The 11,786-nt window shown below is 31.8% G+C and overlaps 3 protein-coding genes across 8 annotated transcripts; 2 read left to right on the top strand and 1 right to left on the bottom strand.

Annotated features, from left to right (window-relative positions):
- The first annotated feature begins 267 nt into the window (after positions 1-267).
- On the top strand, positions 268-5,424 carry LOC124496407 (unconventional myosin 61F). The gene is given in 10 exon segments (XM_075732447.1): positions 268-714; positions 1,554-1,763; positions 1,834-1,949; positions 2,005-3,046; positions 3,102-3,944; positions 3,946-4,137; positions 4,204-4,486; positions 4,554-4,837; positions 4,896-5,096; positions 5,162-5,424. Coding segments are annotated over 9 exon segments (3,108 nt in total). The 5' UTR covers positions 268-714; positions 1,554-1,640; the 3' UTR covers positions 5,186-5,424.
- Positions 5,425-5,450: 26 nt separating this feature from the next.
- Positions 5,451-6,182, bottom strand: LOC124496418 (mitochondrial import inner membrane translocase subunit Tim22). Its single transcript, XM_047059935.2, has 2 exons — positions 5,673-6,182; positions 5,451-5,600 (listed from the first exon to the last, which is right to left on the bottom strand). Exons 1-2 carry the CDS (start codon positions 6,078-6,080, stop codon positions 5,451-5,453), a joined length of 558 nt encoding a protein of 185 aa, XP_046915891.2. The 5' UTR covers positions 6,081-6,182.
- Positions 6,183-6,188: 6 nt separating this feature from the next.
- Positions 6,189-11,748, top strand: Cpr (Cytochrome P450 reductase). Of its 6 annotated transcripts, none has more exons than XM_075732449.1 (7): positions 6,189-6,472; positions 8,876-9,211; positions 9,295-9,352; positions 9,408-9,811; positions 9,874-10,062; positions 10,141-11,211; positions 11,297-11,748. In XM_075732449.1, the coding sequence occupies exons 2-7, from the start codon at positions 9,042-9,044 to the stop codon at positions 11,439-11,441; spliced, it is 2,037 nt and encodes a 678-aa protein (XP_075588564.1). In that variant the 5' UTR covers positions 6,189-6,472; positions 8,876-9,041; the 3' UTR covers positions 11,442-11,748. The 6 variants fall into 6 exon arrangements, with proteins under 6 accessions (XP_075588564.1, XP_046915885.2, XP_075588565.1 ...); XM_047059929.2 differs by having other exon boundaries at positions 6,196-7,061; XM_075732450.1 differs by lacking the exon at positions 6,189-6,472 and adding an exon at positions 7,803-7,942.
- Positions 11,749-11,786: the final 38 nt, after the last annotated feature.

The raw sequence follows: 11,786 nt of genomic DNA, 5'->3' as shown, positions 1-11,786 counted from the left end.
TTGTATACGTTAAATGCTAACGGTAGTGATGAATGATTGTATTAAAAAAATAATAGTAGTATACTTTTATGGCCATAAATAGAATAATAACAGAGTAATGGTCATAATGTGATCAGACTAATTAGAATTATCATCATCCGATTGATTACGTAAAAGTTCAACAGACAGCATTTTTTACTATATATATCTCATGTTGCATGTTTGCTTTGTGTGTGTTTCGGTTTTTCGAAGTAAAATTCATATGAAAAAAAAATAAACTCCATGTGCGCCCAATTCATTGAAATGAAAAAAAAAATGAAATGAAATTCATTTAATAACTTGCTTTGTGTGTCTGTGTGTGTGTTTCTTTGTGTTTTTTGTTTGTTTGTTTGTTTGTGTTGTTGTCCATAGTTACCCCGCCGTTTCTTCTAAGAATTTATATGATTCATTATTGTTGTCCAGTAATAAATCAACATCAATAACAAACAAACCATCATAGGTCAGTCTCTATTTTTTTTTTTTTTTGTTGGGAACAAAAACTTTGGTCGCCAATTATGTATTTGTGTATGCCATTTTGAATGTAATGGTCATCATTACAATCAATGATTCGATTCAAACATTCGATTCGAATGTTTCGCTACACAAGTGCAATAATAATGATTCTATATTTGAATATATTTGTTTTATTAATTGAAAATTATCATCATTCATTTGGTCGACAACTAATGTAATAATGTAAGTATATATGATATGATCTTAATAAAAATCATGACCAATTTAATTTTTTTTATTATCAATAACAAACTTGTTTTCATATCCTGCCTAAATAATGATAATGATGATTGTATTTAAATTAATATTATATGAGTATATAGCTCTTCTTTCCATTTATATTTATTCTATATTGAATGGAATGAATTGTTTTCTAATCAGAATGTTGCTATGCAGCAGCAGCAGCAACAACAACAACAAATAAGCTTTCTATCATCAATAATGATGATGATGATTAATAGAAAAATTATTACAACTCATCATCGTCATCATCATCATTGTATATCTCACCTAATTACCACTTGTTGTTGCTGTTGTTATTGTACATAATGATTACTTTTTTTTACCAGTATAAAATGAATGGATGATAATGGTAATTTTGAGTGTTAGAAGAATGCGCCATCCACACATGCACACACAAACGCAATTAGCTTATGAATACAGGATATGACAACAATTTTCAGATAATTTTTGCTCCTATTTCTCTCTCTCTCTATTTTTGCATGTCTATTTTTTTTGTCTATTGGCGACAAATATCTAATAACCCGTTGTTTTATTGTCACAACTTTTTTTTTGGTCTTACAAGGTTAGATTGATGATTTTTTTTCTGTTTAAACTTGAGACAACATTTCGCAGTGATGATGGTGATTGTCATGATTGTAGTTGTCTAAACGGATTTTTATTTTGCCAATTTTTTTAAGGTGTGGGTGTTGGTTTTTATTTATAACATTTTTGATTATTATAAAAAAAACAAATAAATATTTTTCGTTTATTTTGGCCACGAAAAACAAACAAATATAAAGATTTTGGAACGGAATTCTGGAATTTGATCTCATTCATAGACGACGTTTGTTTTTGAATTCGAATTTTTTTTTTTTGGAAAAAAAACCATGGAAAATCTTCATCAACGTGATCGTGTCGGTGTTGATGATTGTGTTTTACTTGATGATTATCGTGATTGTGAATTGTTTTTAAATAATCTACGAAAACGATTTAATGAAGATATTATCTATGTAAGTTTTTTTTGGCCAAAATGTAATTATAAATTGATCTAATCGTTCGTATTTTTTTTTGTTCACACAGACATGCATTGGCCAGGTTCTTATTTCAATCAATCCATATAGAGAATTACCAATCTATAATGATAGTTACAAACAAAGTTATGCCAATTTCAATTTTTATCAACTTTCACCGCACATGTAAGTCTATTTTTATTTCAAAGTAACGATATGTCATCATTATCCTTCTCTATAGATTTGCCATTGCTGATGCCTCATTTCGTGTAATGGTAGATGAAGCTCGTGATCAATGTATATTGATTTCAGGTGAAAGTGGTGCTGGTAAAACCGAAGCATCGAAAAAGATTCTCGAATATTTGTCTAGTGTGACTAGCCGATCGGAACATAATATCAAAGAGATCAATAATAAATTATTGTTTTCAAATCCAGTACTTGAAGCATTTGGTAATGCTAAAACTAGTCACAATAATAATTCAAGCCGATTCGGTAAATACATGGATGTTGAATTCGATTATCTCGGACATCCATTAGCTGGTCATATAAACATTTATTTGTTGGAAAAATCTCGTGTCGTATATCAGAGTAAGAATGAACAGAATTTTCATATTTTCTACCTGTTACTTCGAGGATCGTCCGATCAAATGCTAACAGAATTCAGTCTTCGTCGTGATCCACAAAATTATTTTTATTTGAATCAAAATGCTGATGACGATTACCAAGTGGATTGTGATAAATTCGATATAATTCGAAATGCTTTGAAAATGTTTGATTTTAGCGACGAAGATGAACAGGGAATGTTTGCCATCATTGCTGCTATTCTACATCTAGGTAATGTTGGATTTTTCGATGAAGATGATGGCAAAACTATCATATCGAATATGAAACCAGTGATGACAATAAGTAAATTATTACAATGTGATGTTGAATTGCTCAAACAAGCATTGGTTAATCGTACGATCGAAGCCAGAGATGAAATGATGATGACCGGATTGACACGTGATCAGGCTATCTATGCTCGAGATGCATTGGCTAAAGCCATTTATCAACGGCTATTCGTATGGCTTGTATCAAGACTCAACAATTCTTTGCATTCGAAACGACGACAAGATAAACGTAAAACAGTAATGGGATTACTTGACATTTATGGATTTGAAATATTTGAAAGAAATAATTTCGAACAATTTTGCATCAATTATTGTAATGAAAAACTTCAACAATTGTTTATTGAATTGACGCTCAAACAAGAACAGGAAGAATATCGACGAGAACAGATTGAGGTAAGTGTTTTGCCGATCATTTATCATTGAGTTATTCATTTTTTCAAATATTTAGTGGGAACCGGTCGAATATTTCAATAATCAAATCATTTGTGATCTAATTGAAGAAAAACATCGTGGAATCATTGCCTTTTTGGATGAAGAATGTTTACGTCCAGGTGATCCTACTGATTTGACTTTTTTGGCGAAATTGGATGAAAATATTTCCGGTCATCCACATTATTGTACAGTGCGACAATATCATTCGAAAAACAATCGTCAAAATGGAATGATTGGTCATGAGATGAATCAATTTCGAATTACTCATTATGCCGGCAATGTTGATTATGAGATTGATGGATTCATAGATAAAAATAATGATCTACTGTATCGTGATCTGAAAAAGACCATGTGTTCATCCAATCATCCCATTATCAAACAATTGTTTGGTCATGATGAATTATCAATTCATCGGCGGCCAACTACTACAGCCACACAATTTCGACAAAGTCTATCCGATTTAATGTCATTACTATCCTCTAAACAACCATGGTATATTCGTTGTATAAAGCCAAATAATTTTCAACGAAGCAAATTTTTCGACGATCAAATCGTCCGTCATCAAATTCAATATTTAGGCCTTATGGAAAATCTTCGTGTTAGACGGGCAGGGTTTGCTTATCGTCGTAATTTTAATGATTTCCTTGAACGTTATAAATGTCTTTGTCCGAAGACTTGGCCTTATTATCGAGGATCATTTCGAGATGGTGTCCAAGAGCTAGTCGATCATTTTGGATTCAAAGCAGATGAATACCGAATGGGTTTGACTAAAATTTTCATTCGATCTCCTCAAAGTTTGTTTCGAATCGAAGATGCATTTCAACAGCACAAACATGTTCTTGCTACACGAATTCAAGCCCTTATATCGTGGATGGCATACAAAGGAACAATACAAAAAAATTCGAAAATCGGTTATTGCATTGCAGACAAATATTCGTCGTTATCTCGCTATACAAAATTATCATCGAAGACGTCATGCAGCACATCAGATTCGAGCATTCATTAAAGGTTTTATCACCCGAAACGGACCACCGAATCAATTCAATCAAAAGGTTTATATTACAAATCATTTTTTGTTGTTGTATGAATTTGATTTACAACTTTTATGTTTTGAATAGTTTGTACGGCAAGTGAAAATTCATTGGCTCACAACACTTAGTGAATCACTGCCATCTTCGATTATAAAACACCGATGGCAAATGGCACCGATTTGTTGCCGGGAAACATCACGATTGTTATGTAATATGCATAAACAATGGTTGGCTCGTCGTTATTGTCTGGCTATTACGCCCAAACGTAAAGAAGTGTTACAGGAAAAAGTATTGGCTGAAAGTTTGTTTAAGAATAAAAAACAATCTTATGTGGTAAGCATTCCCGAACCATTCGAATCGAATCGTCTTGGTAAGTGTGTATCCTATTCTTTATTGGATGGCTAAATTGATTCGAATCTTTTTATCTACACTAATAGATGGTCGAATGGACGAAATGCGACGCAATATTTTCGAAATGAAATTTAAAGTTGATGATGAAAAAACTCAGTATTGTACGATGGTCAATAAATACGATCGCCGTGGTTATAATTGTCGACCACGAATGTTGGTCATAACCAATAAACGGTTCTATTTGCTAGAGGTGAAAAAAACCACCCTAACAATGAAAGAATCGTTATCACTTAGTATGATCAAAATGGTCACCAGTAGCCATAGCGATGGATTATTCATCGTACGGATACCCATAATGAAAAAGGAAAAGGTTTGTTGCCCTAGCTCTATGTATAGTTGAAAATTTTTACATTTTTCTTTCTGCATAGGGCGATCTCATTTTGGAATGTCATCCTAGACTGATTGAATTATTGACCAAATTTTCCGCATTCGCTGGTCAGGATAAATTGTCCATCGATGATGGTCATATGATTGAACATCAAATGTCAAATGGTAAAAAAGGTCAAATACAATTTGTCGATGGTCATCGTTATGAAATTATGAAACGAAAAGATGGTCAATTACAAGTGGTAAGCATTATGAATATTTATCAAATTTATAAATGGATCATTTTTTTTCAATCACACATAATTAGATTGCAACATCTTTATCGGTTTGAACTAAATGGCTATGTCTTATCGTTATTATTATTATTATTATCATGCTAGTCCAACAATGTCGTTATTTTATTCATCATCAATTTTTTTCTATATATATTCAAAGAGCTTCTTGAATTTGCATGTATCTTAAATTTTTATTTTATTGATTGATATGTACAACACATATTAACAAAAAGTTTTTATTAATCAGATAAAATTACTACAAAAATTGAATGAAAATAAATTTTATTTACAACAATTGATTGATTGATAAAACATAAAACGTTAATCTAGATAATATTCGATAAGAGTGGAAAATGCAGCAAAACCAGCAGCACCAAATATACCACCTTTGATACCGGCTCGTAATCCGATCATACCACCAACAACTCCACCAGCCATTGTACCATTTTTCCAATCTTTTTTTGCTCGATACTTCAATGAATCAATGACAATGTTAATCAGAATATTGATTAATGATGAAAAAAAAAATAAAATTAAACTTACCGATTCGATAGCACATTCGGTAGCGGAAAACATTGCGCCCAACATGGCAAAATTCTTTGCATATGACAATGATTTGGATTTCATTTCACGCAATACTTCACGTACAGTTTGTGTACGTTCATTCACTGGTGCCAATTCAGGACCAACACTGGCCGTGAAAAGACCGATTGCTGCACCTAGGCCAAAACCAGCAACACAGCTGAGCGTTGTTTTGAAAGCACAACTTTCAAAAAATCTTTCTACCATTCGTTGATTGTCCGGTTTTAATGGTTCGGCACCCAGATAACCATTTGGAACCACCATATTTTCACGACGTCTATACGGGCCAATCAGTGCATCACGTAATTCACTAAATCGAATTATTGGCTCTTGTTGTTCATGGTGGCCACCACCATTCTTATTATCCATTTTCAGAATTTAAAAAAAAATTCAAATTCAAACCATCTGGAGAGAGTTGGCAGCAAACACAAAAACACATGCTATAATCGCGATACTATCGATTAATCATCATCATCATCATCATCATGGCACACACAAAAACATTTCATGTACCTGAATTTTTCATGAATTTACAAAATCAACAAATTAATACAAACAAAAAAAAACAGGAACTGCTACGACTATCAATCATTTGGAACTAAATCATCAAAACCAACCAACCAACCAAGCAACAACAACAACATCGACAAAAAAAAACAAAAAGTCATTGTATTCTTAGCCTCAAAAAACAAAAAAAAAATTGGAACAAAAAAACACGTGTGTTAATTTACCACAAAAACATATCAATCAATCAATCATCTGTAAATTTTTTTTCCCCACCTACTTGCCCGCTGTGTGTATCAAAATACTGCGCGTTTACATTTTGTAACCACATCATCATCATCATCATCATAGAAAATAAATAAAAAACAATGGATGGATGGAAAACACCGCCATTTGTTTGAAGAAATTTGAGATTCAAAACAACAACAACAACGACGACGACAAAATAGTGTAGGAACCATCTGTAAAAAAAATCGAACGGATACATTTTTTTTTTTGGTTAATTAACCAATAACTTTTGTTGATTAGCGAGAAAAAAAAATTTCATCGTTTTCATCATCATTCGATCTTTCATGTTTTTGTTTTTGTTTTGTTTTGTTTGTCATTTTTTTTCCTGGTTTGATTTTTTTTTCTCTATTTAATAATGTTTGATGTTCTCATTTAATTGTGTTTGTGCATCGCCTTTTTGTTGTTGTTGTTGTTATTTAGCCATTGAAAAATGAATTTCAAATGATCAACATGTAATCGAACGCATTTTTTTTGTTGTTGTTGTTGTTATATAAATATAATATATTCTCACCATAATACACAACATCAACTTTGATAGTGAAAAAAATAAAAAATAAGGTAAGCTTGTTGAATGCTAGGCCAACATTATTGATCATCATTGTTGACCATCATCATCGTCATCATTATTTTGCATCGATCATCTTGTTTTGTTGATGACGTATTTTCTCGTTTTGAAAATAAACGATAGAGAGAGAGAGAGAGAGATGGAGACATGGCCAAACAATGACACATTCTCAAGGTTCTTGTTCATTTATTTATTCATTCAAACAAATCCATATGGTGCATCATTTTTTCTCTAGCTCAAACTCAAACTCGAACTATGTTATAAACATCATCATTTCATTGTTTATTCATATACAAGTTTTTTTTTCATTTTACCTGAATTTTTGTCCAAAATGATGATGATGATGTAGGTCGACATATTATCTCTTTCTTTGTTTGTGTGTGTGTGTATGTCCTGTTTTGTCTTTTTTTTCAATTTTATTTGCTAATATATTTGAAAGGTGTGAATATTATATTTTATTTAACCTGAATAACTTGATAATATTTTTTTCGTTTTGTTTTGTTCTTTTTTTTGCACTTTTTCGGTTCAATTTGTTACATCCATTGATGATGATGATGATAATGATGACGATGACGTTGTTGTTGTTGTTGTTATTGATAATCGTGGTTACGATTGTACATATTGAAACAATGTGATGTATTTGTGTGTTTGATTGATTTTGAATGGTTGGTTGGTTGTTTGGTTAATTTTTTTTCTGTTTTTTTTTTTGAATTAAAAAAAATCTTGTGATTTTCGAATGTTTTTTTTTCATGAACTACCCCCCATATATAGTACCAACAAAAACACCCCCATCCATAAATGACATGCGATCATTTTGTATGTGATTATCCCATCCATACACATCAATCTGATTCAAGACCAATCGAAAAAAAAGGTACCTAATCAATCGAAAAAAAAAATGATGATGAAAATTATCGAGTACCCAGTTTTATTTAATGTGATTACATGTAGAAAACATAAATGTTGCATTTGAAAAATTTCGTTTTGATCATTATCATCATCATCATCAACAACAGCAACAGCAACAACAACAACCACAACCACAATCGGGTATGACAGTTGGATGAATCCGATGATCTTAAGTCTGAATTCAAATTTTTCTACAAATGTTATCATTTTCCATTCAATGTCATCTAATCATCAAATGATCATCAGCATTTGTTGTTGATTAGGAAAAAAAAAATTTTTTTTTTTTTTTTTTTTGGCCCAACATTTATATTTGCACTAGCAAACTAATAATTTTTCTGATTAGGTTTGCATGTTGATGATGGTAATAATAATTTAATCATCATTTGATCCTTAATGATATTTTTCACTCTTTTTTTTCAGTGCAACCATAGGGACAATCAAAAATCATATCGTTGATTGAATTTGTAATCTTTCCCTCTCAAAGATTCTTTTTCTCTTTTTTTTTGGTTCATTTGAAATCGAGTGTCAATCCTAAACGTACATCAATATTCGACCTTGTCTTTTTTTTTCATTCAATCTGTTGATATATATAATTTGTATATATGCGTGTGACAACAATCCAGCAAACCAACCGTACATTTTTTTTGTTGCTGTTTTTTTTTCTTGAAATTGCGGCCTGATTGGCCATTTCCGTTTTTGTTGTTGAATTTGCTTTTTTTTCGGCTCAAATGAAAAACAGCAAACCAAGCGTTCATTTTCTTTGTTTGAGAGTGAGAGAGAGAGAGAGAGAGAGTTGTTGATTTCATTTTTACAACATTAAATATCAAATAACAGTCATAATAATTTATTTGGTTTACCTCAATTTTTACCTCTTTTTTTCCCCACTCATTTATCATAGACTATTTGTGATTGTCGTCAACAATTTGAATTCCACATTTACTCAACATTTGTTTTGCTTTTTATGAACATATCATTTTTTTTTTTTTTTGGTGGTGGAAAATTGAAAAATACTCTGCTCGATAATCGATTCTGGAACGAATATCAAAAAGAAAACAAAATCAAAAATGGAACAAGCAGCTAATGTACAAACACAAGCCAGTCTCATCGCTCAATTTAGTGTACTTGATTATGCCATAGTTGTCAGTTTAATTGGCATAACGACATATTGGCTATTGTCGAAAAAGAAAACACAAAATGATTTTGATGCCAGTTCAATCAAAACATTTGCTTTGGAGTATGTTTTTTTTATTGTTGTTTTCATTTGTATATGTATTGTATGATTAATCTTTTTTTTTCGTTTTTTTTGTTCCATACTAGACCATCACTTCAAAGATCACAAAGTGAATCGGGATTTATTGCCAAAATGAAATCAGGTGTAAGTGTAACAAATGATGATTTGAATTCTTTAATGATGTTTGTTTTACATAAAGGGACGAAATATGATTGTATTCTATGGTTCTCAAACTGGAACAGCTGAAGAATTTGCTGCACGTTTAGCGAAAGAAGCTACACGTTATGGTATGAAAGCAATGGTTGCCGATCCTGAAGAATGTGAAATGGAAGATCTGGCTAAATTACAAGAGATTGAAAATTCATTGGCCGTTTTTTGTGTGGCCACTTATGGTGAAGGTGATCCTACAGATAATGCACAAGAATTTTTTGAATGGCTCAATGGTGGTGGTGCCGAATTAAACGGGCTTCGTTATGCTGTATTCGGTTTGGGTAATAAAACCTATGAACATTATAATAAAGTTGGTATCGATTTGGATTCAAAACTTGACAATCTTGGTGCTGAACGTGTATTTCAATTAGGCCTAGGTGATGATGATGGAAAGTAAGTTGTCTTGTTGTGTCCATGTTTTCATCTTGATTTATATTTTTGTTTATTTTTTAAAGCATCGAAGAAGATTTCATCACATGGAAAGAAAAATTCTGGATGTGTATCTGTGAAAAATTCGGTGTTGAAAGATCTGGTGAAGATTTCAACACTAGGCAATATGATCTTATCTTGCATGAAGATTTGCCACCTGAAAAAGTTTTCACTGGTGAAGTGGTTCGTCTGGGATCCTATCGAAATCAAAAACCGTAAGTCATGTGAATAATGTTGTCAATTTTATTATCTGATTATATTATATCATCCAATTATACAACTATTCAACTTAGGCCATTTGATCAGAAGAATCCATTTTTGGCTCCAATCACCGTTAATCGTGAATTATATAAAGGACCAAGATCATGTATGCATATTGAGATCGATATCCGTAATTCAAAACTTCGTTATGAAGCTGGAGATCATGTTGCCATTTATCCGCAAAATGATACCAAATTAGTTGAACGAATTGGCCAACTTTTGAATGCTGATTTGAACACTGTTTTTACATTGAAAAACCTTGATGAAGATAGTTCAAAGAAACATCCGTTTCCATGCCCTACCACTTATCGTACAGCTCTTACCTATTATCTGGATATAACATCGACGCCACGAACACATGTATTAAAAGAAATTGCTGAATATTGTAGTGATGAAAAAGAGAAAGAGTTGCTCAAAACAATGACCATGCCTACGGAACAAGGAAAAGCTTTATATTCAGAATGGATCATCAATAATTGTCGTAGCATTGTACATGTACTTGAAGATATGCCATCATGTAAACCGCCAATCGATCATCTGATTGAATTTCTTCAAAAACTACAACCACGATACTATTCGATTTCTTCGTCGCCGAAACATTATCTCGATTCGATTCATATAACGGCCGTTGTCGTCAAATACGAGACGAAAACATCTCGTATTAATAAAGGCGTTGCCACTTGTTGGATGCAAGAAAATAAACAAGTCTTGCCTGATCAACCGGCACCAATTGTGCCAATCTTTATTCGAAAATCACAATTCCGTTTGCCTAGCAAACCACAAACACCTGTCATTATGATTGGTCCTGGAACTGGTTTGGCTCCATTCCGTGGTTTTCTCCAAGAACGTCATCATATGCTTGAACAACAGAACAAACCATTAGGTGATACAATCCTTTATTTTGGCTGTCGAAAACGTTCGCAGGATTTCCTATACGAAGAAGAACTGAATGATTATTTGGAAAAGAAAGTGATAACTAAACTTTATCTAGCCTTTTCACGTGATCAAGATAAAAAAGTGTACGTGACACATTTATTGAAACAAAATATGCAAGAAACATGGCAAGTAATTGGCGAACAAAATGGTCACATTTATATTTGTGGGTAAGTGTTGTATCGCTTTACATTCATTTATATAATTAATATATAACCGAATGGATGACAATTGTTTTTTTTTCTTTTCATTAAGTGATGCTCGTACAATGGCTCGTGAAGTGAAGGAAATCATTTTGGAAACAATCCAAACATATGGTAACAAAACACAAAAAGAAGCCGAAGATTTTCTTAAACGAATGGAATCACAAAAACGATATTCGGCCGATGTTTGGAGTTAAATTAATCAAAACAAAACATGAAACCATCATTATCGTCATCATTGGCTATCTCTATAAATGCATTTCGGACAACGTTGTGTTGTGTGTTATCGTGTTTGTGTGATCGACATTTTTAGTGAATATTTTTTTTTATAATATAATAATAATAATAATAATTTGCTTTATTATTCTAATTAATTATTAATTAATTTTTTTATGCTTTATCACTCTCTTTCTCTATAATTATATTTTTTGTATGTTTTGTATTTTTTTTTTAATATTTATATTATATAGTTGAACAAAATCTAATATTTTTTTGATATTCAAATTCTTGATTACGTTCTATATGAATGATATCATTCTTGT

The sequence above is a fragment of the Dermatophagoides farinae genome, chromosome 7 (assembly GCF_024713945.1).
Source record: "Dermatophagoides farinae isolate YC_2012a chromosome 7, ASM2471394v1, whole genome shotgun sequence".
Classification (NCBI taxonomy): Eukaryota; Metazoa; Arthropoda; class Arachnida; order Sarcoptiformes; family Pyroglyphidae; genus Dermatophagoides; species Dermatophagoides farinae.
This window is presented reverse-complemented; position numbering and strand designations above follow the sequence as displayed.

Coding starts and splice junctions, on each gene's coding strand:
- LOC124496418 (XM_047059935.2), bottom strand. CDS start 6,080: ATGGATAATAAGAATGGTGGTGGCCACCATGAACAACAAGAGCCAATA. Junction 5,601..5,672: donor CCGAATGTGCTATCGAATCG/GTAAGTTTAATT, acceptor GATTCATTGAAG/TATCGAGCAAAAAAAGATTG.
- Cpr (XM_075732449.1), top strand. CDS start 9,042: ATGGAACAAGCAGCTAATGTACAAACACAAGCCAGTCTCATCGCTCAA. Junction 9,353..9,407: donor TTGCCAAAATGAAATCAGGT/GTAAGTGTAACA, acceptor TTTTACATAAAG/GGACGAAATATGATTGTATT. Junction 9,812..9,873: donor CTAGGTGATGATGATGGAAA/GTAAGTTGTCTT, acceptor TATTTTTTAAAG/CATCGAAGAAGATTTCATCA.